Consider the following 23,765-nt stretch of genomic DNA (forward strand, 5'->3'; position numbering starts at 1 on the left):
GTAGGTCTAATACACACACACACATATATATATATATATATATATATATATATATATATATATATATATATATATATATATATATATATATTTTGTGGAAGAAGTCACCACTACAACAGCTTTTGGCTTCTCCTGGATAATTTTGCATATGTGAGATATGAGAAAGGAAGGAGAAAATCGGTGCGTAGCTTTGACATTATTATTCCTCTTACTGTTCCTCCTTTTCGGAAAAGCGCAAGAGTTGAAAAATTGGTCTCCGCCGGGACTCGAACCCGGGTCTTTGGCATGGAACGCCAACGCCTTAACCGCTCGGCCACGGAGACGTCATAGCGGTTCTGGCAGACCCAAGCTCGAATACCCGACGGACCAACCTTTCAACTATTTGACTTTATGCACACGTTCCTTTTTGGGGCAGAGAGTTATGAATAATAACCAGCCGCGTGCCTCAGCTGGATCTTCTAATGAGATTCACGTAGCGGTGAATTGGGATAATGTTTTTTGTTCGGGTTCGAGTCCCGGCGGAGACCAATTTTTCAACTCTTGCGCTTTTCCGAAAAGGAGGAACAGTAAGAGGAATAATAATGTCAAAGCTACGCACCGATTTTCTCCTTCCTTTCTCATATCTCACATATGCAAAATTATCCAGGAGAAGCCAAAAAGCTGTTGTAGTGGTGACTTCTTTCACAAAAAACATTATCCCAATTCACCGCTACGTGAATCTCATTAGAAGATCCAGCTGAGGCACGCGGCTGGTTATTATTCATAACTCTCTGCCCCAAAAAGGAACGTGTGCATAAAGTCAAATAGTTGAAAGGTTGGTCCGTCGGGTATTCGAGCTTGGGTCTGCCAGAACCGCTATGACGTCTCCGTGGCCGAGCGGTTAAGGCGTTGGCGTTCCATGCCAAAGACCCGGGTTCGAGTCCCGGCGGAGACCAATTTTTCAACTCTTGCGCTTTTCCGAAAAGGAGGAACAGTAAGAGGAATAATAATGTCAAAGCTACGCACCGATTTTCTCCTTCCTTTCTCATATCTCACATATGCAAAATTATCCAGGAGAAGCCAAAAAGCTGTTGTAGTGGTGACTTCTTTCACAAAAAACATTATCCCAATTCACCGCTACGTGAATCTCATTAGAAGATCCAGCTGAGGCACGCGGCTGGTTATTATTCATAACTCTCTGCCCCAAAAAGGAACGTGTGCATAAAGTCAAATAGTTGAAAGGTTGGTCCGTCGGATATTCGAGCTTGGGTCTGCCAGAACCGCTATGACGTCTCCGTGGCCGAGCGGTTAAGGCGTTGGCGTTCCATGCCAAAGACCCGGGTTCGAGTCCCGGCGGAGACCAATTTTTCAACTCTTGCGCTTTTCCAAAAAGGAGGAACAGTAAGAGGAATAATAATGTCAAAGCTACGCACCGATTTTCTCCTTCCTTTCTCATATCTCACATATGCAAAATTATCCAGGAGAAGCCAAAAAGCTGTTGTAGTGGTGACTTCTTTCACAAAAAACATTATCCCAATTCACCGCTACGTGAATCTCATTAGAAGATCCAGCTGAGGCACGCGGCTGGTTATTATTCATAACTCTCTGCCCCAAAAAGGAACGTGTGCATAAAGTCAAATAGTTGAAAGGTTGGTCCGTCGGATTTTCGAGCTTGGGTCTGCAGTGGCGTATCTAGGGGGGGGGGGGCAAGGGGGGCACGTGCCCCGGGCGCCACTCCTTCGGGGCGCAAAAAAACGAAAAAAAAATGAAGAAGAAGAAGAAAAAAAAACGAAGAAGAAGAAGAAGAAGAAAAGAAAACTCGCCCGGAAGGGGGAGGGAGAATGGTGGGGGGGGGGGGGGGCAGAAAACCAAATCAAACAAGATTAAAAACAAAACATGATGACGCGGACAAAATGACAGTGTTTATTGTGTTCACACAAAAATTCCATGTTCGGTGAGCTGAAATACAAAAATTTTCGGCTCGCTCGCTGCGCTCGCTCGCCAAAATTTATACAAAAAAGAAGGTAAGAACAAAACGTGATGATGACAAAATGACAGTGTCTATTGTGTTCACACATGTCATTTTATATTTAGCAGGCAAAATGTTTCACGGAGCAGCGGCTGCAATTTCATTCGTTCTGAAGCTATCGCCAATTGGATCAAAAGAGGGCGTCAACGGGTTCGAACATGGGGGGGGGGCGCAAAAAAACAACAAATCAAATAAGATAAGAACAAAACGTAATGATGACGCGGAAATATACAAATTTCGGCTCACTCGCTCGTACTGATTTAGAGTATTTTTTCAAGTCCTCAGTTTGTTGGTATAAATCGTTATCTACAAGGCCGTCACTATATCTTGATTAGAATTGTAAGATTTAATAAGCAAAAAATGACAAGAGTTTCATGATTTGTAAGCTGAAATACGAAAATTTTCTGCTCGCTCGCTGCGCTCGCTCGCCAAAATTTGTATAAAAAAGAGAGGAAGATAAGAACAAAACGTGACGATGACGCGGACGAAATGATAATGTCTATTGTGTTCACTCATGTCATTTTATATTTAGCAGTATAATGTTACACGGAGCAGCGACTGCAATTTCATTCGTTCTGAAGCGATCATCGATTGGATCAAAAGAGGACGCCAACGGTTTCCAACATACGGGGGAGGGGGCGCAAAAAAAAAAAAATCAAAAAAGATAAGAAAAAAAACCGTAATGATGACGCAGAAATATACAAATTTCGGCTCACTCGCTCGTAGTAATTTAGAATATTTTTTCAAGTCCTCAGTTTGTTGGTATAAATCGTTATCTATTAGGTCGTCACTATAATTGTGAGATTTAATAAGCAAAAAATGACAAGAATTCCATGTTTTGTAAGCTGAAATACAAAAATTTTCGGCTCGCTCGCTGCGCTCGCTCGCCAAAATTTATACAAAAAAAAAATAAGAACAATACGTGATGATGACGACATTTACAAATTTCAGCTCACTCGCGCGCACTAATTTAGAGTATTTAAAGTCCTCAGTTTGTTTGGTGTATATCGATATCTATAAGGCTGTCACTATATCTTGATTAGAATTGTAAGATTTGATAAGCAAAAAATGACAAGAGTTTCATGACTTGTAAGCTGAAATACAAAAAAAAAAAAAAATTTCGGCTCGCTTGCTGCGCTCGCTCGCCAAAATTTATACAAAAAAAAAAATAAGAACAATACGTGATGATGACGACATTTACAAATTTCAGCTCACTCGCGCGCACTAATTTAGAGTATTTAAAGTCCTCAGTTTTTTGGTGTAAATCGATAAATTCTATAAGGCTGTCACTATATCTTGATTAGAATTGTAAGATTTGGTAAGCAAAAAAAGACAAGAATTCCATGTTTTGTAAGCTGAAATACAAAAATTTTCGGCTCGCTCGCTACTCTCGCTCGTCAAAATCTATCAAAATTCATTACATTTAAATCACCCTCAAAAGATCCCTTTTAAGTGCTTGAAAAAGCATCATGTGGACTTTTGTTTAAAGTCCCTACCGGGATGGGGATGGGGTTGAACACTTTTTCAGAAATTAGGGCGCAATTTTCGTGCTTGCCCCGGGCGCCGTTTTCCCTAGATACGCCACTGTGGGTCTGCCAGAACCGCTATGACGTCTCCGTGGCCGAGCGGTTAAGGCGTTGGCGTTCCATGCCAAAGACCCGGGTTCGAGTCCCGGCGGAGACCAATTTTTCAACTCTTGCGCTTTTCCGAAAAGGAGGAACAGTAAGAGGAATAATAATGTCAAAGCTACGCACCGATTTTCTCCTTCCTTTCTCATATCTCACATATGCAAAATTATCCAGGAGAAGCCAAAAAGCTGTTGTAGTGGTGACTTCTTTCACAAAAAACATTATCCCAATTCACCGCTACGTGAATCTCATTAGAAGATCCAGCTGAGGCACGCGGCTGGTTATTATTCATAACTCTCTGCCCCAAAAAGGAACGTGTGCATAAAGTCAAATAGTTGAAAGGTTGGTCCGTCGGGTATTCGAGCTTGGGTCTGCCAGAACCGCTATGACGTCTCCGTGGCCGAGCGGTTAAGGCGTTGGCGTTCCATGCCAAAGACCCGGGTTCGAGTCCCGGCGGAGACCAATTTTTCAACTCTTGCGCTTTTCCGAAAAGGAGGAACAGTAAGAGGAATAATAATGTCAAAGCTACGCACCGATTTTCTCCTTCCTTTCTCATATATATATATATATATATATATATATATATATTTATATGTATATATACAGGGCTCGACACTAACGGTGGCCCGGTGGCCCGGGGCCACCAAAAACGCACGTCGGGCCACCAAAATTTCAGAATGTAGAATTTGATGGCCTGATCGGGCCACCAAAAAAGGTCGGATGTTTGCCTTTAGGCCACCAAAAATAAAAGTTAATGTGGAGCCCTGATATATACATATATATATACATATATATATATATATATATATATATATATATATATATATATATATATATATTAGGCCTACATATACGAGAAAGGCTATATATACATGTACATACATATTAAGAAGGAGTCTCGAATTCGCCATCTGTAATTCCTACAAGAAGATTTTTATTCACAAAATGTTCAAGCCGCTGGCCACCCTGGGCCTTCGTCAGTGTAGTGTATACTATAGTACAATGAAAAGTCTTTAATTCTTTAGGCAAAGACTTTGTACTAGTATACTTGGATGCACTGATGAAGGCCCAAGGGGGTCAAACATTTTGTGAATAAAAACCTTGTTGGAACTATAGATGGCGGATCCAAGACTCCTTCTTATAATAATAATAATATTCAAAGTCCAACACATGGAAAATTCCAAGGTGAATTAAATATATACATGTATATACATATATATATATATATATATATATATATATATATATATATATATATATATATATATTGTATATTTTAATGGAAAGAAATTTTACCCATGCATGAGTTTGTGTAATTTCCAAGCATATATATATATATATATATATATATATATATATATATATATATACATACTTTGAAATTATACAAAATCATGTATGGGTAAAATTTCTTTCCATTAAAATATACAATTCTGAATTGACTTCACATGACTGTAATCGTAGTGATATCAGACAAAGACAAGTCATAAAATCTGACATGAAATAATTATCTCATGTCAGATTTTCATGTCAGACTATAAACTTATAAGTTAGTGTCACGTGTTCTTGAAACACAGTGGTAGTGCTGACAGTGTATATTGCTCACGACTTCATTAAGATGATGATAGTATAAAATGCTCTATTTGTTTGTGACTTGTCATAGAATAATTATGTGGCTTTGCAGCAGGGATTGAAAATGTAATATTGCCTGCAGTGTGATATGTCCAGTGAGTAATGTAATTTCAGAGTTTGACTAGCTGGCTACCGAATGGGCTAGGAATAGGCCTATCATATAAACAGAGAACAAATTAGCCTTGTCTATGAAAGGGCTGGGGAACGACAGCCCAATATAAACAAAAATTGTGGAAAACATTGACCAACTTTATAGAAAATTCTACAAGATTTCATTTTTCAAGAGAAGTAAGCCTAGGCCCTAGGAACATTCCATCGACTTGTTACTGACTGAGGGGAATGTCATGGCATTTCCCCTTTGGCTGAATAGAGCTAATTCAAGTGCTCTTTCATTATCCTAGAAAAGTGATATTGTGTTGAATTTTACTGTAGTGTTGAATTCTACTGTTTATTTTATTACTCTTGATTTTGACATAAGAATAACTTTTTTGGGTGATTTTGTTCAGAGTTACTGCTTCATTTAACAGAACCAGACATGATTCCTTTTGGCGCAGTATAGCAAAACCCCGTGCTTCTTGGTGTAAACACAGCATAAGACTCCTTATCACAGCAATGACAGCACCGAAACTTTAAAAGATTATATTTTTTTTTTAATCAAGTGAAATGCGATCTCGGGGGCCGGGGCGGGACTTTGAGAATTCCCGGGATATCACACCAGCTTTAAAAAGATAATCAATGTCTGTATTTTTATGCCACTAATCTTCTCCCTAGTTCACTTGAATTGTGTTTATTCATTTAAAAAAAAAAGAAAAAAGACCATAAATCTTATTTTTAATTCTCATCAAATGAATATGAAATGTATTTATAAATACCGGTACATTATTTTCATCACAATACAATCGCTTTGTTTTACTTTGTTTTTGGATGTTTCAGTCTTTCCAAACCCGATTTTCATCAAATAAACTTTGAATTCCTCTTAAAATGGTATGCTCTTAAAGTTAAAAAGCCCAATTCTCATCTCCACCAATACTGTACCAAAAACAGAAATCCCGGCTCAAAGTCGTTCATACGTAGGCCCTAAACCTAATGATGTAGAAAAGTGATACTAGTATCCATTTCATGAAACAGACCCTAGATCCGGGCGATCACTGACAACTCGTAGAATGTGGAATTGAACCTCCATGCTCAGAACTCATGATCGCGATCAAGCTAAGAGATTTTCTCCAGTGGTATGGTGGAGGAGAAAAATCTCTTTGCGATCAAGTAAGGTTTCTTTTCTTGGTGTGGATAACACTCGTAAGTGACCATTGTGCGAGCCGCGGGCTTATGCCCATTATTCCACGAACGGGTACCGCGCGCGCGTGATCCGACGTACGTGCACAGCCAGACTGTCAAGATGGCACCCGAAGCAGACGACGACTATCACAAGCAGGTCAAAAATTTGAATTATTACTATTGTCTGGGTACGTATGACAACACTTTTGTAGTCTGAACTGGTTTTGAATATAATCCGCCAACTTCCTACCCCAGATGTGGGTGACCTTCACGTGTCATTGATAGAAACTCTCAATTTATGACGAGTGTTGTGTTGATCGCACCAAACAAGCGAACGCGCAATATATTACATGTACAATGTACTGAGTATTCATACCCCAAATAGGGTAGGCAGTACAGCCAGGGAGGTGCTAGAAAAGGAGAGGCAACTAAAGCTCTCCTTAATTAAAGTCATGCGCGGCACCGCCGAGAAGTTATGCGTTCAACTAGAACAGGTGTTACCCATGTGCTTTGACAAAAGAGAGCATCAATAATCGGGACTAGCGCTCTCACATCTAGAAATACTTGCTCCTACTGCAATTCGCTCTCTCTTTCAATGTGATGGCAACAATGAATTTGTGTACGAATCAAAATACAGTGTAAAACTCACAATTTTAACAGCAAATAAATAGTTTAAAAACACGCTGGAACACGCTTTAACGGAGTACTTTATTTGAAAGATCAAAATATCCCCTTATTAACAGATAGAAAATTAACATGTGGAAATGTGCGCATTATAGAAAAAAATTAGGTTTTTAAGAGGGCCTAATTTTCATTTCCTTTCGATTTGCAAATTACGAAGAAACTAGAAATACATGTTAATAATATTTAATTCTTTCCTAAACTATTCTAAATCAATTCGAGTATTTCATTTAAAATTTTGCGGTGAAATAAAGCTTGTAATTCAACGAAAGGTGAAATGCGTTCTTCGTCTCCGAACTTCGTCTTGCAACTAGAGCGGTGCCGAGCATGACTTCAAAGCGTAATGGAATGCTAGACATCCCATTGTAACGCCTTGAACCCAAACATGTGTTTGCATGAATTACGAAGAGTTGCCACTTTATCTCTGTAACACCTCCCTGCTACAGCCTAGCGCAGCACAGCAGGGACCTAAGCCCGCCGGCCGGACGGGGGCGCGGCGCAGGGCGCTCAAGAAAAGGTTGTAGGCCTATATAAACGTTACATGTAAATTATTTGTAAACTGCATGCTGTTGACGGGAGCTTCACGTTCGGGCTGGTCCCTTTGCTGACCTTGCTAGATCAAATGCTGCCTTGTCAGGGAAATTGTCTGGATCGACTTCCCCTTTTATTTTAACTTTATACAGACTGTCGACTGAGCTTGTGTAAATTCACACTGAAAAGTGGTGCACTATCTTGCATCAGAATGATGTTGATGCTGCGCTGCCTTCTCTGCAAGTTTTAAACAACTTCAGTAAACTTTTTTTTTTATCAAGGCCTGCAGCAGCCTGTGGCACAGGAGTATGCTATGTAGACCCTAGTCATATCTAATGTTAGTAGTAATTTGTCTCTAGTCTACCTACTCTCCCAAGTACCAGTTGTAAAAGTTAAATGATTTTCCCAAAGACCTCTGCTAAGACTAGTGACAGTGTAGGAGGGCTTGCGTTTGTTGAATTGTGCAGGGTTGATGTGAGTGGGGGCGCTCAAACACAAACAAACAAATGTGTAACAGCTTCCATTATAACATATTCCCAACTATTCCCAGTGAAGGAACAGATCCTGAGTCACCAGAGTGCAGCCCTAGGCCTCTTCCCTATCAACACAGACAGCAAGGTCAAGGAGGCAGGGGTCAGGGAGAGTGTCTACTCTGCAGTAGCAGTGTGGGCACTGGCTCTTGCTTACAGGTATGTTTTGTGACACTTTAGTAGCACACAATTTGTGTAGTTGTAATTTAAAAAAAAAAAATAACCATTTGGAATTTAGCAATACAGTCAACCTTGCTTAAATCAACCTCGTATAAATCGAATAATCACCTAAGTGGAAGGTCTTTTCAAGTCCTTTTTATATTCTAGCAATTTTAATCCCTCATAGGTCAAATTTTCTCAAAGTCAAAGCTATTTATTCTATCCAAATAGATTCAGCTTATCCAAAGTTGACTGTATATCCAAATTATTTTGTCTAAAGGGCTTGTAAATACCCACATATTAGCTAAATACTACCAATAGTCTACCCTGTAGAAGGAAGATGCATAAATGTGCTTATATAAGTAATGTTTCATTATGCAAAGTATCAAGGATATTTTGAGTAGTAACATATACATGTAGCTCGTAAAAAATCAGGAGTAGTGTGTGCAATTTTGTCTGAAACATGCATTGGATAGAGATCATAATTATGCTGTATATGTGGTCAACAAGCAGGTCGATATTGAAAATCTGCAAAAATATTCATAAAATTTAATGAAAATAAAACAACACACACACAATAATGCATATTCCAGCAAGAGTTGCTAAATCTCACACATTTTGTGGTGAATGACCTAGGTAGATAATTTTGTTCTTTTTTTTTTGTCAACATTTGTTGTCCATGTTGAAATATATTCAACAAATCGAGTCTGAAAGAGTATCATAGTTAACAAGATGTCACTGAAGTATTCTAAAAGTAAAAGTTATTTTAGATAAACAAAAAGATGTGCTGTATTATGTAATGCAAAAGTTTACCTCCGAGCAGCTTGAGTACAAAAACTATGCTAAGTCTCTGTTTTCTGTCATTCTCATTTCACAGGAAAATAGATAATGATGATGGAAGGACGTATGAGCTGGAGCAGAGTGCTGTCAAGTGCATGCGAGGACTTCTCTACTGTTTTATGAGACAGGCAGATAGGGTGAGAAGGAATTCATGGCATTCATTAAGCTAGGAAGAAGAATCTAGGCAAAGCATGACTTGCACAAAATTTACCTGAAAAATGAATAATATTCATTCATTAACAAATTTCCAAACAATGCAACAAGATTGCGTGAATATCCTGTGTGTGAACATTTTACTTTTGGTTGTAATCACAACAAAACTTAACTTGGCAGTTTACAATTAATTTCTCTAAATTGTGAAATCATACCTGTACTATTTATCAGTTCAAATCTTACTATATATGAACTATTCACAAAGAGATACTTTTAATTGTGGAGGTGAAAATTATGATGCAAATACTGGTTTACGCCATTGTAAAGAAACATTTTTAATTTGTCATTAGTCAGTGAATTGTGTCTGTGGACTTCATTGCATAGGTGGAGAGGTTCAAGTTTACCCAAAGTGAGGAGTTTGCACTCCATTCCCGTTATGACCTGAACACAGGAAACTTGATTCCTGGGAAGTTCCACCATCTTCAGATTGATGCCATCTCAATTTACATCCTCTACCTGGTGCAGATGATATCTTCCGGGTTGCAGGTAGGAGTATTTTTTTGCTGGTAGTGATAATGATCATCATAACGACAGTGACATCACAGTGGTGATGGTAATGATGTTGATGTGAACCAGAAGGCTTCACTCCCCTGGCTGCATGGTCGGTGGTGATGGTCGTGGTGGTGGTGGTGGTGGTGGTGGTGGTGATGGTGATGGTGATGGTGACGGTGGTGATATAGTGGTGGCAGCAATGGTGATGATGATGATATGAACCAAAGAGGCTTTGCTCCCTCAAATCAAGATGTTTTCATGACTTATGATAGCAATGTAGCTTGTTGTGATGATGGTGAGGCTGGTTGTGATGGTGAGGTTAATTCTTATATTCATATTGAAATGGCTAATTATGAACAAAATATCTCTGTGTGATTTTCACATAATGAACAGAAATATATATATAGAAAACAGAAATATATATAGAAAGTAACTGAATAGTATTGAGGTACAGGAGTTGTGAATTTATGTATGCATTTATTGACAGACATATAATATAGTTTATTATCGTCATTCAAAATATTTGAATATTTCTTTCATGAATAATTCATTTCATTCTCCAGATTATCTACACTCTGGAAGAGGTCAGTTTTGTCCAGAATCTTGTATACTGTGTAGAGAGAGCATACCGAACCCCTGACTATGGGATGTGGGAGAGAGGCAGCAAGTACAACACAGGGAAGAAGGAACTCAATGCAAGGTACAGTGTAAATCTCAAAGAGTACAAAGCTGAAAGCAACACTACAAATTGAAATGGGAGCAGTTTGTTACAAGTTATTTAGATGTTTCCATGGCTCAGTATCACATTGAAAGTCGGGTATAGGATGTCTAAATGTGACCCACTACAACAAAAGGATCTGAAAGTTGGGGGAGGTCAACTTTCTGAAAATGACATGACATTATTCCCTTATTCTTCCACTTTAATTGCATACATAACACAACTCGTAAATGTACCCTTTTGTGGAGATATCAATGATTTTAAGAGCGCATGTCAAGTGGTGTAGGAAATTGTCTCTCAATTGGCATTTATTCATAACCTCCTAACTCAACTTTGAATGTAAAAGTTTCTGATTTGAGTTTTTCAACAGAACAGTTCATGTATTCCCAAACAGTGTTTTTACATTATTTGACATCAACATTTATGTTGTTTTGCAAAAATGAGCAAGTGTTTTTGCTTTCCTGGAAATTCATGATCTTTTAGATACAAGAATTTGTAACCCCAGGACGATACGCTAAACCGTGCAGAAAACATAACTGTGTTGTATCTCTTGTCTTTTAGCTCCATTGGAATGGCTAAAGCAGCGCTGGAGGCTGCCAATGGCTTCAACCTGTTTGGCAAGGAAGGCACCTCCTGGTCCATCCTCTATGTGGATCCAGATGCTCATGCCAGGAACAGGACCACCCTGGAGAGTCTTCTGCCCAGGGAAAGCAGCTCAAAGGTCGGAGACCTTATCATATATGCCGGAGCTGTGGCTTATTACTTGTAAAGCTTATATATTAGAGGGGATCTTGCTAAGAATTTCATGTGCAGACAAGGGGAAGCAAATTAAGATGTGTTTTCTCAGCTCTCTCATCCATAAGTTGTATCCATTGATCTATTTTATTCATAGCATTACATTAATAAGCATATGACCAATATTTTGACATTGTGCTTTGAGAAATTTTCTCCCTTTGACCCAGATGTATTTTGCTGGCTTCCCTAATCCCACCATTTTTTTTGAGGGACTTGAAACCACCGGGGGAGGGGGGCCTTTTTGGCCCCCCCCCCCCCTTCAGATCTCGGTCGTGGATCGCACGATCCTCACGAAAATTTGCACCATGGTAGAGGCCAATGTAATTTACAAGACTGTATAGTTAGATTTTTCAAATATTAATTTATGTATTTTATATTAATCAATTCATGCTAATTCATGCTAAAATAATTTTTTGCCTATAAATAAAAAAAAAAATATGCTCCAAGTCTTCTAATTTTTGGTGAACATATTCTTTTCAATATCCTCAACAATGATATTGAAGCAAAAATTCGGCTTCATAATTATTTCTTATGTATTTTATTGTTGAATTTCTTATCTATTTCTTTGTTTTTTTACTTTTTTTGGTCAAAATTTGTCGCAGAAACTTTTTAAAGCATAGTCAGGCTAAAATAAATCATTATCAGCCATTGAAAGTAAAAATATTTATTTTTATATGAATTAATTGCAAAAACACAGTTTACATTGGATTTGTACACAAAATCATGTTTTTGAGCAATTTTGGGGTGGACAAATTTTTTTTCAAAGGGGCGTGGCTTCAAAACAGTATGCCGGGGAGCAACAAATTTGGTCTCAAAAGTTGCGCGATACTTAAAAGAAAAAAGTCTTAAAATGTCGCGGCGAGAGCATCACGCGTTGCAGAATAATCACGCGAAACGTTGAGGCCAAAATGCCCCCCCCCCCCCGGTGGGAATAGGGTTAAGCACATATTTTCCAGTGAGAGATTTGGTAAGATGTATGCAGTATATCAAAGTCATTAGCACATTGACAGTCTGAGCACGCATCATATTGTTATTGAGTCATCAGTGCAATGATTAAAGAATAGTTTTAATATGGCTGTCACATGACTGTTGTGGAATTTGCTGAAAGCTTTCTCTGTTTTGTTCCTTTTATGACAGGGAAATGTCATGAGTACTACATGATTTTTCTTACATATTTTATTCATGGCTCTCCTAAAGATATGGAAAGGAAGTTATGACAGTACAGATTCCATTCGATATAACTCTTTCATTGAAACTAGTCTTCTATGAAATGACTGAAATCCTCCAATTATTCTACCCAGAACACAGATGCCTCTCTGATTCCGACAGTCAGCTTCCCAGCCTTTGCCCTGGATGATGCAGGTTTAGCAGAAGCCACCATGGACAAGATCAAGAGAAAGCTACAAGGGAAGCATGGATTCAAACGGTTCTTGAGAGATGGGTATGGGACTGTGCTGGAAGACAAGGAGAGGAAGTATTACAAGCCTACAGAAGTAAAGGTAGGCATGAATTTACCACTGTCTTTACTACCTTATCCCTCTTATAATTTGTTTTTGTTTTGTTTTTTGTTTTTTTACAAACAGTAAATGGTAGCCTCTTAACAGCCTATAATCTATCAGGCAATAGATATTATCACATACAACAGACAAAAATAATGTTCCCTGCAGATTATGTTTTACCTTCTGTTAAAATAGGTCATACTCATTGCTGATGTCACGTTTTTAAAAGTTGGGGGCCCAGTTTATATATTCTCGCGGCCACTTCCAGGTTTCCTCAGCTAACAAGCAAAAATAAAGATTTTTTTTTTTTTAAAATGGCCTTCAGTGCAACTTCTGCTGCCATTTCCGGGGTGAGAAAAATGGAGGAGGGGGGCCAAGGTGGTTACACCCTATGTATTCCTATATCAAACAAAAAAAATAAAAAAAAGGTGGGGGAGCCCCCTCCCCGTTCTGGCAGCCCTGATACTGTAAACTTGGAAATTTTTGTGCATTTCATGTGACATGAAAGCAAATACTTTTGCTTGTAATATGAAATAATATTTTATCTATTTGATTCTGCAGAATTATAAACGCAAGAACTTTGTTTACCCAACTGAGCACAAAAATAATTACTTGTGTGAAAATTTCCACTTTAACCCGTTGAGGACGAGTCCCGAGTATACTCGGGCAGGTGCCAATGGGAAATGTGTGATGCAGCAAAATCAGTCCATCCTCAATGGGTTAACAAAACTGTGTGCTGTTTAATCTTTAGGAAGGGAATACTTCTATGAAAGTACATTATTGTTTTGCATTCTATTAAAATGATTGAATTAATCATGAGTTAGCACAATTTCTCCATTTTTGAAGTTGAAAACCAGAACCTTACTGTACAAAGCATTATCAGCATACCTGCCTAAAATCTGAACACTTTTTTGAGAGAGAATTTCAGAAGTAATGTGCATGGGGCACAATCTGAGCTACCAAAGACCATTGTCATTGTTGTCGTCATCCATTCATCTTGAGAGATGACAGTGCAGCATAGGCAATAGATTCGCATCGCCTTGAGTGACAATCTCAGAAGCACTTGAGCAGCTGAAGTCAGTTGGCGCTGAGGTATAGGCTGCCTTTGCCTTCCTCCTTGCTCTCTCCTCAGCTTGCTGATCATTTCTTGCAGCTTTAGCCTGCTTGACATCCTCTCTAACAGTACCTTTACACAGTTGGTTTTTGTCAGCTGAACCTTCCCAATGTTGTTGTCGATGTCAGCTATCTTCATGTTGTGCATGCACATGTCCTTGAAATGAAGATGCAATCTTCCTATGGGGCAAGACCCTTCTCATAGCTCTCCATACAGTATATCCTTTTTTATTTCATGTGTTTACCATTTGCTGCTATAACGGCAAAATGCTGGAATGCATATGGAATATGTATTTTAGAAATCTGATTAAATGTTAGTACTGGTATTCAAAAAATCACAACAGTTCATATTAAATTGGAATCATTGGCAAACATGTATCTGTATGAATTTCCCGTCCCATTGTAACATCCACTCCAGATGTATGACACCATTGAGTCCCAGTGGCCCCTCTTTTTCATCTTCATGATGCTGGATGGTCTAGCTAAGAACAAAAGCAGTCAAGTGGAGGAGTACCACAATCTTCTCCAGCCACTTCTCAAGCAGACCAAATATGGTAGGCCAGAGAATCTTAAAGTTTACAGCATTTTAGTGGTGTGACTTTAATTTGACTGGAATGTTGGATGGCATAGATACTGTAATCAGTCTTTGCACGAGTCACATGGAAATGTGTCATTTTATACCAGTATCTGTTAGGAGATGTGTATGCTGTAGGCAAACCTCTTCTCAAGTAAATCATGTCTCTCTGCTCTGAGACACACATCTTCATTCTCTACTTGTACATTTCTACTGTATCTATGTTGATGTATGATTGATTCTGTCATCAGTGGTATTTGGTTTTCAGAGACTTGCTGAAACCAGTGAAGTATATGTACCATAAGTCAATCAGTTAGAGGCTTGTTGTTCAATCAAATTAGCACACTGCATTTTCTTTGTTAAATGTTTGCCTGTTTTTACAGAAAACAATCGTATGTATTGTTTGAAAAAATAACAATAATGATATATTGCTATGAATATTTTCTAAATGACAATAACATTTCATATTGGCATCCGAGTACGAAAAACAACACAGGTATACTTACGCCATGGCCCCAAAGGGTGCTGGAGGTATTATACTTTTGGCTTGCCATCTGTGTGCCTGACGGTCCCAAATCCTGTTGTTCTGACTATTACAATTTCTTAAACATGTCAGGAAAGATAGTTCCCAAGTACTACTACGTACCAAATGGCTGCATAGAGAGTGAGAGGCGTCATCCAGGCAGTCAGGCAAGGCTTGCCAGCTCTGAGGGAGAAGGGAATAATGTCTTCCTATGGGGGCAGTCCATGTACATCCTGACATGTCTCATGAGTGAGTATAATCCCAACATGAATTTTACCATGCAGTGTATGTATGGCTATCACAAATACGGTTAACCAGACATTTTCAGGTGCATGAAATTTCTGTGAATTTCAAGAGGCGCTAAGATTTGCAAAAGTAAAATTCCCACAAAAGTTTTTGTCTACAAAGTGCATTGAATGCCAGTGGAATGTTGTACACCATTGTGGTCGGGAATTCACACAAGTTTCATGCCACAGAAAAGGCCATCAGCTCCAATTCGCAAAAGTTTCATACCGTGAATGTTTTTGGTATTACCGTAGTAGTTGAAAAATACACATACAGTGGCTCCTGGCAGGACCTTAAAGCAATGCCTCTGATTTCATATAAATAAATAGAATGGCTGGACTGCTGGGCTACAAAGTATTGTTCTCTTGCAAGCATGATAAGGTACTCGAACAGGAGATCGGGCAGTGCAGTAAAGAGGACATAATTTGTTTACCCATCAGCAACAGAATTCATGGTCATATTATAACTTATGCTTGAGATCAATTAATTGCACAAAGTACTCTTTTGGCTGGGGCAAACACTAGTAAGGGACTGCTACTCTCTTCTAAATGACTATCACTGTGACGAATGTTATAGATTGCAGTGAAGACTTCAACATACCTTATGTATCATTACATCATTAGCCTAGCAATGACAACCCATATTGATTGTGTTTAGTTTCATTTTATATGCATTGCAGTGGATGGCCTCATCACAATCAATGAAGTTGACCCTGAGGCACGGTTTCTTGGTTCAGCTCTCTGCAAGAGGTACAAGCATAACACCAGGCACTCTGCATTTGAGGTGAGAAAAAATTGACTTGCCATGCATTAGTCCTGTGCAATTTCTAATCCTGAGCAGTGACATTAATGTCACAATTTAGAAATGATCATTAAAGAGTAACAGTAGTTCTGTAATCATATTTAATGCTCTGTAAGTGTTAGAAAATACAAAGAACTTCCAAACATGTTTATCAAATTAGACCTCTTCAATTTGTGTAAAAGAATTATGAAGACAGAATATATTTCTTATGTTATAATATATTGGTCTTCTGTCTTGTTTTTACATGCTTAATAGAAATTCAATAAGTTTTGATGTTTATATATTGATATCATGAGTAAAATAGAAAGTTGAAGATACTTCTTTTCTTTGCCATGAATACAGACAATGACGAAGGATATGACAGTCCAAATGGCTTTCATAGCAGAGAGCACCAGACTGCAGACTACCCTAGCAACCTATGGCATTCAATCACAGACCCCGACTCAGATTGAACCCATCCAGATATGGCCGCCAGCAGAGTTGATAAAGGTAGTACAGTGGTGGAATATGTACAAGGGTATTACTGTAGCTTTAGCTAGTGATCATTCAGTGTTTCTGTTAGATATATAAACTTTGAATATCAAAAGTACAATTCCCAGTTATAGATGTTGGTTCTGTTTTCCCCACTTGGAGTCCTGAGGGGCATTTCATGAAGCATTTTGTCTGACATATTGGTCGGACAAATTTGCTCTCAGCCAATCAGATGCACGGATTTCAGTAGCTTATAACAGCTTGTCAGAAAAATATCCGACTAAAACGCTTCATGAAATGCCCCTAAGGTGTACTGATGTTTATCAAAAATGAACAAAAAAGATTAGATTTTTTTTTTTTACTGTGAATAAGATTTCATATGGTAATAACAAAATCTCCCAAAAAGATTTCAAATGCGAAAGCCTCATAACACATATTGTTACGACCACAATCACTCTGAGAATGATCGCACAAAAGAAACAATCAACTAATGTTCATGCGGTTTATTAACAGTGATATTGTGGGTACAGACTCGTAATCGGTTTTCACTTCAGTACAATAATGATCAATAGAAACAATTACAAATCGGTCATGGAATCACTTACATGCATCCAAATCTTAAAGAACAAAGTGCCTACAGTTCCCTTGTAGTGTCCAGATACGATGTTCGATGCACAGATGAATGATCCGCGACGCACCGATGAATGATTCCTCCAACGTAAATCCAGAGGCGCAGGTTGCAATAATCCACGTTATAAATCCGGGGTAAAGTCCACGATATATGTCCACGGCGAAATGTGCAAAATCCAAACGTTATGACGACCACGTCCAGTTGATGCGTTGAATGATGATTCACTTTATAATGTCCAGCAAGGAATCCAGCCCGTCACAGCTTTGCCGTAATAATGTCCGTTGACACTAAAATATGGAGTCTATCTCCAAAGTAGGCAAATTAATTCTCTGCAGGCAAAATGTCTCCCAGGCCTTATCTCCACAAACACAGTTTGTATAGCAGGTCAGCAGGTAACACAGGACTGACTATAACAAGTCGCTTCAGAGCCAGAAGTGACGTAACTTTCAGAGCAGAGGTGTTAGGTACTCTGCCTACTTCAGAATTTCTCTGGCTTTTATATATCCATTCACCCCTTTCTAGTACATTCTATAATTTTCTCCAACCTGGGGCCACATACCTGAACATACTAGCAAGTCCAAATTCCAGGAATCCTGGATGACTCACTGCCTAACTATGTGCATAACATCATTGCCAAAATTAACTACCAATCACATTGGGCTACAGGGACAGTGCCTCACTCAGCCAAATATGTAAGCACTTCCTAGAATATTCTGGAATGGGTTAAATCATTCTAGATTGAGTGAGCTATAATGTATTTCCTGTCACATGCATGTACTGTAGCTACCTTGTATACCACGTAGAAAATTCTCCACTGATCTGATCAGCCTGTATGTACTATATCTATATCATATAGAATGTTCTCCATTAATCTGGTCACCCTGTGTACATACACATTAAAACAACCATGCATACAGCCTTGATACGTGTACATAACTACTTGTGTGTACATTTGTGACAATATCTAAAAAAAAATTTAAAAAAAATGCCATGGATTCTCTTCGTAGCCCATTGGAAACCTCTCTTTTGCAGATGAGTGCAGTTCATTGATTTTTTTTTCTTTTTAATGTAAGTGATATATTACATTATTAGCTAAATCTGCACATGTTGTAATATCTTGTGGAATGAAAATGTGCGGCTATTATTTGCTGAAATTGATTTATTTCCTGCAATGTGTATTTTTACTGCAGGCCCTGACCTTCCTAGGGCAGAATGAGAAACTTGGTCTGACTGGTCGACCAAATCGACCCATCGGTATCATCGGGACATCCAAGATATATCGCCTCCTTGGCCGAACTGTCATCTGTTATCCACTGCAATTTGACCTGATGGATTTCTACATGTACCAGGACCTGTCTTTCTTGGTAGATGACATCAAGGTAAGCTAGAGGGCAAGGTAGGCTAGAGGACTAGGTAAGCTAGAGGATAAAGAAGGCTAGAGGGTAAGGTAGTCTATGTCACAGTTGGCTTGTGTGATATATTGGGTGTCGTGACAAGTATTTGTTCTCACCCAAAGTGACAGCACTAGCATGTCTTGGTAAAGCCTCACATGAACAGTCCTCTGTTTAGGAGCAAATGAAGTTAGAGTAGGTTGTTACTACGCTTAGATACTGGTGGGATGGCAAGTGGAAAAAAGTGCTACATAAATAAAAAAAAAAAGTAGTGCATACATTACGAATACCTGTATATAGAATACCCATTAACTTTGGTAGGCAAACACCTGTTGAGTAAAATCACTGATACTGTATTTCATAGCACTATTAGATGAAAGTAATTGTCATTGCCACGGGCTAAAATGCAACTACCAAGGACAACATAGGTCGGTCTTTAATTCTAAGAATTAAACAGAATTTTAGCTGTTTAGGCTACAGATTCAATTCTCGCCACCGACAATAGGTGATATCAAGTGATATCGTACGTTACCTCCGATATCAAAGCTCTCAGGCCGGGGCAGTAACTTCTGGTTTCATGCATTTCGGGTTCTCCCCATACAGATTGATCGATCTCTATGGTTCTCCCACTGTGGGTTCTCTGCGAAGAGCGTGCAAGCTAGCTTGATGCACGGCCTGTGCATGTGGTGCACCTCTACTGCTTGGTTCTACCCGTCTCAAATCATTTTCTGAAGTATTAACGCGCGGGACAATTAGTACATAAATATATGAATACCGTTTGCATAGGCCTAATAATGTAATGCATGCGGTGCGTGCGCGATCGTACAGCGCGGGGATGAGGCGCATCTGCCGTCCATTAACCAATGTTGTCTATGCAAATACCATGGTTAAGTGAATCAAGGATTACTTACTCCCTATTGTATCATTGGTCCTCTTCCGCTTTGCATTGGGGAAAACAGTAACTTCGCTGCCAACATCCAAGGCTGAGGTGATGGCAGAATCTGTACTTGGCCATGTCGGAGACGAGTGCGTCCCAGCAACAATAGTTCCATAACCCAGTAGTACTAGCAGCAGCGTCCACAGTAGTCACGGGGAGGAATGCTGTTGAGGGCCGCTCAGCTCGTCCATGTCGATTTTTGTCCAGTTTTTTTCCTTTTACCATCGTCAGAAGTACACTCTGCTGCCTCACAGAAAAACCCCATGGTGTAATGGATAGTTATATTCGGGAAATAAACTAACTAAAGTCTAAACAAAAATATTTCTCTGGATCCAAAACAAAGCTGGCAAGTTCGTGAATCGAAAAGCACACACGCAAATCAATAACCGGAAGTCACTACCACAGCCCTAGAGGTTCGATATCGGAGGTATTGTACAATATCATTTGATATCGCCTTGATATCGCCTGTTGTCGTTGGCGAGTATTCTTGTATTTCGCAATCCATGGACCCTCATACATGTATGGTTCAATTGCAACAGTTGATTTAGTGTGCTGCTTTCTGGGAGATGGGTCGACAACGCCTCAATGCATAATATCTATCTAGGCCAGACAAATCCAGAAATGCAGTTCATGCTAGTTCCATGAACTCATCCTTCTTTTCCGTGTGCCTAGAATACTGTGGTTAGTTAGATATTTTCTTCAATTGGTTGACTTACATTCCACAGAACTTGCTTGCTGCATCTGCCATCTTGAAAAGAGCTGTTGTCGATGTACAGTAACAGTACTGGTACTCTATTACAGCGGTATACCTTACTACCCTTAGTGTAAACCCTTTGGTGTCGACCGTGAGAAATGAGAACAATGAGAAAATATGCCTCTTGCGGTATCTCTCGCGGTATGGACATTGGTTGCGCATGGATTATGAAATGGGAGAATTGATGAGATTTTGAGTCTCTGAGAATATATTATACAGTAAACATCTTACAGGCTTATTACTCGTCTAACCCATAAGCAGTTCCTATGGCTCTCCTGCCATGAAAGTGATTTAAAAGGCTCTATTTTTCTTGAATATCATCTCTCACCCAACAGAACCTAGTAGCTTTTGTGAGGAAGTCTTGGAAGTTTGTAGGGAGACCAACAGTCTGTGTCATCATCAGAGAAGAGCATTTTAGGTAAGCAGGACAACTACCAGTCAATCTCACATGCTTCAATATATGATGTTCAGGTATGTTTCTGTTACTATAAATAAGAAAACAGAAGAGAAGATGCATTGATTCTAATGTGATTAGTACTCTAGTGTATTATAAGGTCATTCATATGAAATGAAGATTGAAGGCTTTTGAGCTTCAAATTACAGTTGCAAGGTGATCTGTGCTGCAATACAAGACTGTTAGTCACATCATCTCAAGGACAACATTCATGCCGTCAATCCCTCGTTTGAGGCGAGACCCCACTTTAACGAAGCTAACTGGGTTGCAATACCCCCCTAACGATTCTTCGTTTGAAAGTTGGGAGTCGAAGTACTTGTCCATTGCAAATTAACTTTCTGCTCAGGCGTGACAAACCTGGGGGCCAAGCCAGGGTTTAATGACTACAACAGCTGTCGTATTACGTAAGAGCATGATAAGGATATCTGCCTGTGGCACACCATTCAAAGTGAACTCAATTTTCTCTATCCTTTCTAAAGTTTTAAATTTTATATTCTATTGAGAAATTCTATGGTCATCCATTTTAAATTTCGAACGAAAAAAATTTACCCGTAAATAACGAAAATACAGGAATAAGAATTAAGGAGAGCATTGCCAGTTTGCCAGTGCTGCAGAGACTCCAACTCTCCCGTTTTCGACGGGAGATCTCCCGCCGAAAACCCATTTTTGCAAAATCTCCCGTTCTCCCGTTTAAGATTAAATTTCTCCCGCCCTGGCTCTTTGTCTCCCGTTGGAAAGGATTTCTTACATATTTCTATCGTATGTTGAAAAAATAAGCCTTAGATAGCACCAGAGAGCATCTAGAACCCTGGGAATTTCGCGCTTCGCACACATTAACTTTGAGTTTCCGTTTGCTAGGGGTTTCAGGCGGGAGAATCTCCAGATCAGAAGGTACTTTGGGTTGGAGTCTCTGGTGCTGCATAGTTTGCAGGCACAAACCCTTGTTGGTCATAAAGGAGTCTGCGCCAAGACTACTATATGCACCACTTCGGCACTGTCCCGTAGGCCCTGTGTTGTAGCTTCTCCTTGTTGGGAGAGGCTGCAGTGCAGTGGTGCGTGTATTAGTCTTGGCACATGCAGGCTCCTAATACGACCAACAAGGGTTTGTGCCTGCAAACTAAGTGCTGCTCACTGTTGGGGATAAAGTACAAGCCGTGGATGAGTTGAGGAGGTGGGCTGCAGTACACATGCTCTGTCTGCATACGCCGAATGTCTACACTCACACACACACACACGTACACACACACACGCACCATGGAGCTACATAGCTCACACTGGCATTATTTACGGGGGTGCAGCCTCTTCAAACGAGAGATTTGCGTCATGGACAATGACAATCTCACTGTATCAATATTACAGGGTTGTGTGTACACTCACAGTGATATTACTTCATCATACCTTGAAAGGAAGCAAATGGAATGTGAGCACTGACAGGACCAAAGTTTTTTAACCCATTGAGGACGAGACCCCAGTATGCTCAGGCAGATGTCTATGGGAAATGTGTGTTGTAGCAAAATCAGTCCATCCTCAACGGGTAAAATCTTTTTTGAATTTGTAGATATCTTTGTAAGTGGTTATTTTAGTGTGTGATATTAATAGAGCATGAGTGAAAAACTGTGTGTATGCAGAATATCACTCATTTCCAGTCTAATATCAAAGTAGGATCGTATGAACCTATTGTTATATTTCTGATAATGTTTGCAGTGGGCCTGAGTGCACAGCCATGTTAGAGATGTTAGCCTCCTTCAAACGTGGTTCCTGCCATGGGATCCGAGTTAGAGTAGACAGGCTTCAGACTCTCCTTGCCTCATCTTCTGTGGAACATCTAGACTTCCAGATGCCAGAAGGCAGGTGAGTAAAAACATCACCTAGATATATCAAGATGATATTGACTGTATCATCTCACCTTTAATAGTATGTATACTGTACGTGGGTTATCACTATGATGAGACTGATACAATATTAGTATTGAGCACTTACTAGTATATCACACTGTTACATAGCTGACACCTTGTCCGTGAAATGATGTTATATTACACTCTAAAGAGTACTAAAGTATAATGTCTTAGTCATTCATCCCTAAGGAAACTGGTTCTAAATAACCTCATATGGCCCAAGTGTTTATGTGTGCACCTGTTTCCAACCCAAGCTATAACAGAAGACTGTGACATTATCACATTTGTACAAGTAAAACCTTTGTAAACATGACATATCTGTCATTCCACTTTTTAAGCTGAAGGATTGAATTAAACAATAAAGTATTAAACACACTTGATAACACAGTTCATGCCAATATGTTGGACTGAATTTGGTAATTTTTTCAGTTAGTAATTTTCCCTCACATTATTTACAACATCAGTAGAAAAGCTAGAGGCTGAATTCTGTTCCAGTTCTTTTGAGTTGATGCCATTTTACTGGTACTTACAGTAAATGAAAAATGCACACAATTCAGAGCCAAGATTTTTAATCATAGCATATTTTTCGTACATGGCAGTGCTGCTAAACTTCTCTTCAAACCACTGGAAGAACTCAATGTGGATCATCTCCCTTTCAAGGCCATGAAGAAGATGAGCTCTTTCACAACACTGTCACCAAAAGAAGAGGAAGCTGTTGACATAAGGGTAACTATTACAACTGGCTTCCATGTCCAGTAATGGAGTATAGTAGGTTGTACAAATGTCAATGTAAACATATATGTGGGTTATGGTCTTGCTGTGCACAAATTAGAATTTCTTACTGTGGAAAACTGGGAATTGTGATTTAAATTATCAGTCCTCATTAGAACATTCTAAAACTTGGGAATGAAGTCTACTGTCAGGATACATGCTGT

At 39.2% G+C, this 23,765-nt stretch overlaps 1 protein-coding gene and 5 non-coding genes across 6 annotated transcripts in view; 5 read left to right on the forward strand and 1 right to left on the reverse strand.

Annotated features, from left to right (window-relative positions):
• Window positions 1-251: 251 nt before the first annotated feature.
• Trnag-ucc (transfer RNA glycine (anticodon UCC)) lies at window positions 252-323 on the reverse strand. Its single transcript has one exon. It is a non-coding gene; the product is annotated as a tRNA-Gly (tRNA).
• Window positions 324-862: 539 nt separating this feature from the next.
• On the forward strand, window positions 863-934 carry Trnag-ucc (transfer RNA glycine (anticodon UCC)). The gene has a single exon. It is a non-coding gene; the product is annotated as a tRNA-Gly (tRNA).
• Window positions 935-1,269: 335 nt separating this feature from the next.
• On the forward strand, window positions 1,270-1,341 carry Trnag-ucc (transfer RNA glycine (anticodon UCC)). The gene has a single exon. It is a non-coding gene; the product is annotated as a tRNA-Gly (tRNA).
• A 2,278-nt stretch (window positions 1,342-3,619) lies between these two features.
• On the forward strand, window positions 3,620-3,691 carry Trnag-ucc (transfer RNA glycine (anticodon UCC)). The gene has a single exon. It is a non-coding gene; the product is annotated as a tRNA-Gly (tRNA).
• Window positions 3,692-4,026: 335 nt separating this feature from the next.
• Window positions 4,027-4,098, forward strand: Trnag-ucc (transfer RNA glycine (anticodon UCC)). The gene has a single exon. It is a non-coding gene; the product is annotated as a tRNA-Gly (tRNA).
• Window positions 4,099-6,663: 2,565 nt separating this feature from the next.
• Window positions 6,664-23,765, forward strand: part of LOC140233070 (phosphorylase b kinase regulatory subunit beta-like) — a 28,929-nt gene continuing 11,827 nt past the window's right edge. Inside the window, exons 1-15 of the mRNA XM_072313189.1 lie at window positions 6,664-6,731; window positions 8,306-8,444; window positions 9,322-9,421; window positions 9,822-9,983; window positions 10,553-10,689; window positions 11,269-11,428; window positions 12,804-13,001; window positions 14,533-14,668; window positions 15,305-15,460; window positions 16,176-16,279; window positions 16,640-16,786; window positions 18,590-18,778; window positions 20,817-20,899; window positions 22,640-22,786; window positions 23,430-23,556. Of these exons, the coding sequence (XP_072169290.1) occupies window positions 6,665-6,731; window positions 8,306-8,444; window positions 9,322-9,421; window positions 9,822-9,983; window positions 10,553-10,689; window positions 11,269-11,428; window positions 12,804-13,001; window positions 14,533-14,668; window positions 15,305-15,460; window positions 16,176-16,279; window positions 16,640-16,786; window positions 18,590-18,778; window positions 20,817-20,899; window positions 22,640-22,786; window positions 23,430-23,556 (2,052 nt within the window). The 5' untranslated portion in view covers window position 6,664. The remainder of the gene's footprint in view (window positions 6,732-8,305; window positions 8,445-9,321; window positions 9,422-9,821; window positions 9,984-10,552; window positions 10,690-11,268; window positions 11,429-12,803; window positions 13,002-14,532; window positions 14,669-15,304; window positions 15,461-16,175; window positions 16,280-16,639; window positions 16,787-18,589; window positions 18,779-20,816; window positions 20,900-22,639; window positions 22,787-23,429; window positions 23,557-23,765) is intronic.

The sequence above is a fragment of the Diadema setosum genome, chromosome 9, assembly GCF_964275005.1.
Source record: "Diadema setosum chromosome 9, eeDiaSeto1, whole genome shotgun sequence".
Lineage (NCBI taxonomy): Eukaryota > Metazoa > Echinodermata > Echinoidea > Diadematoida > Diadematidae > Diadema > Diadema setosum.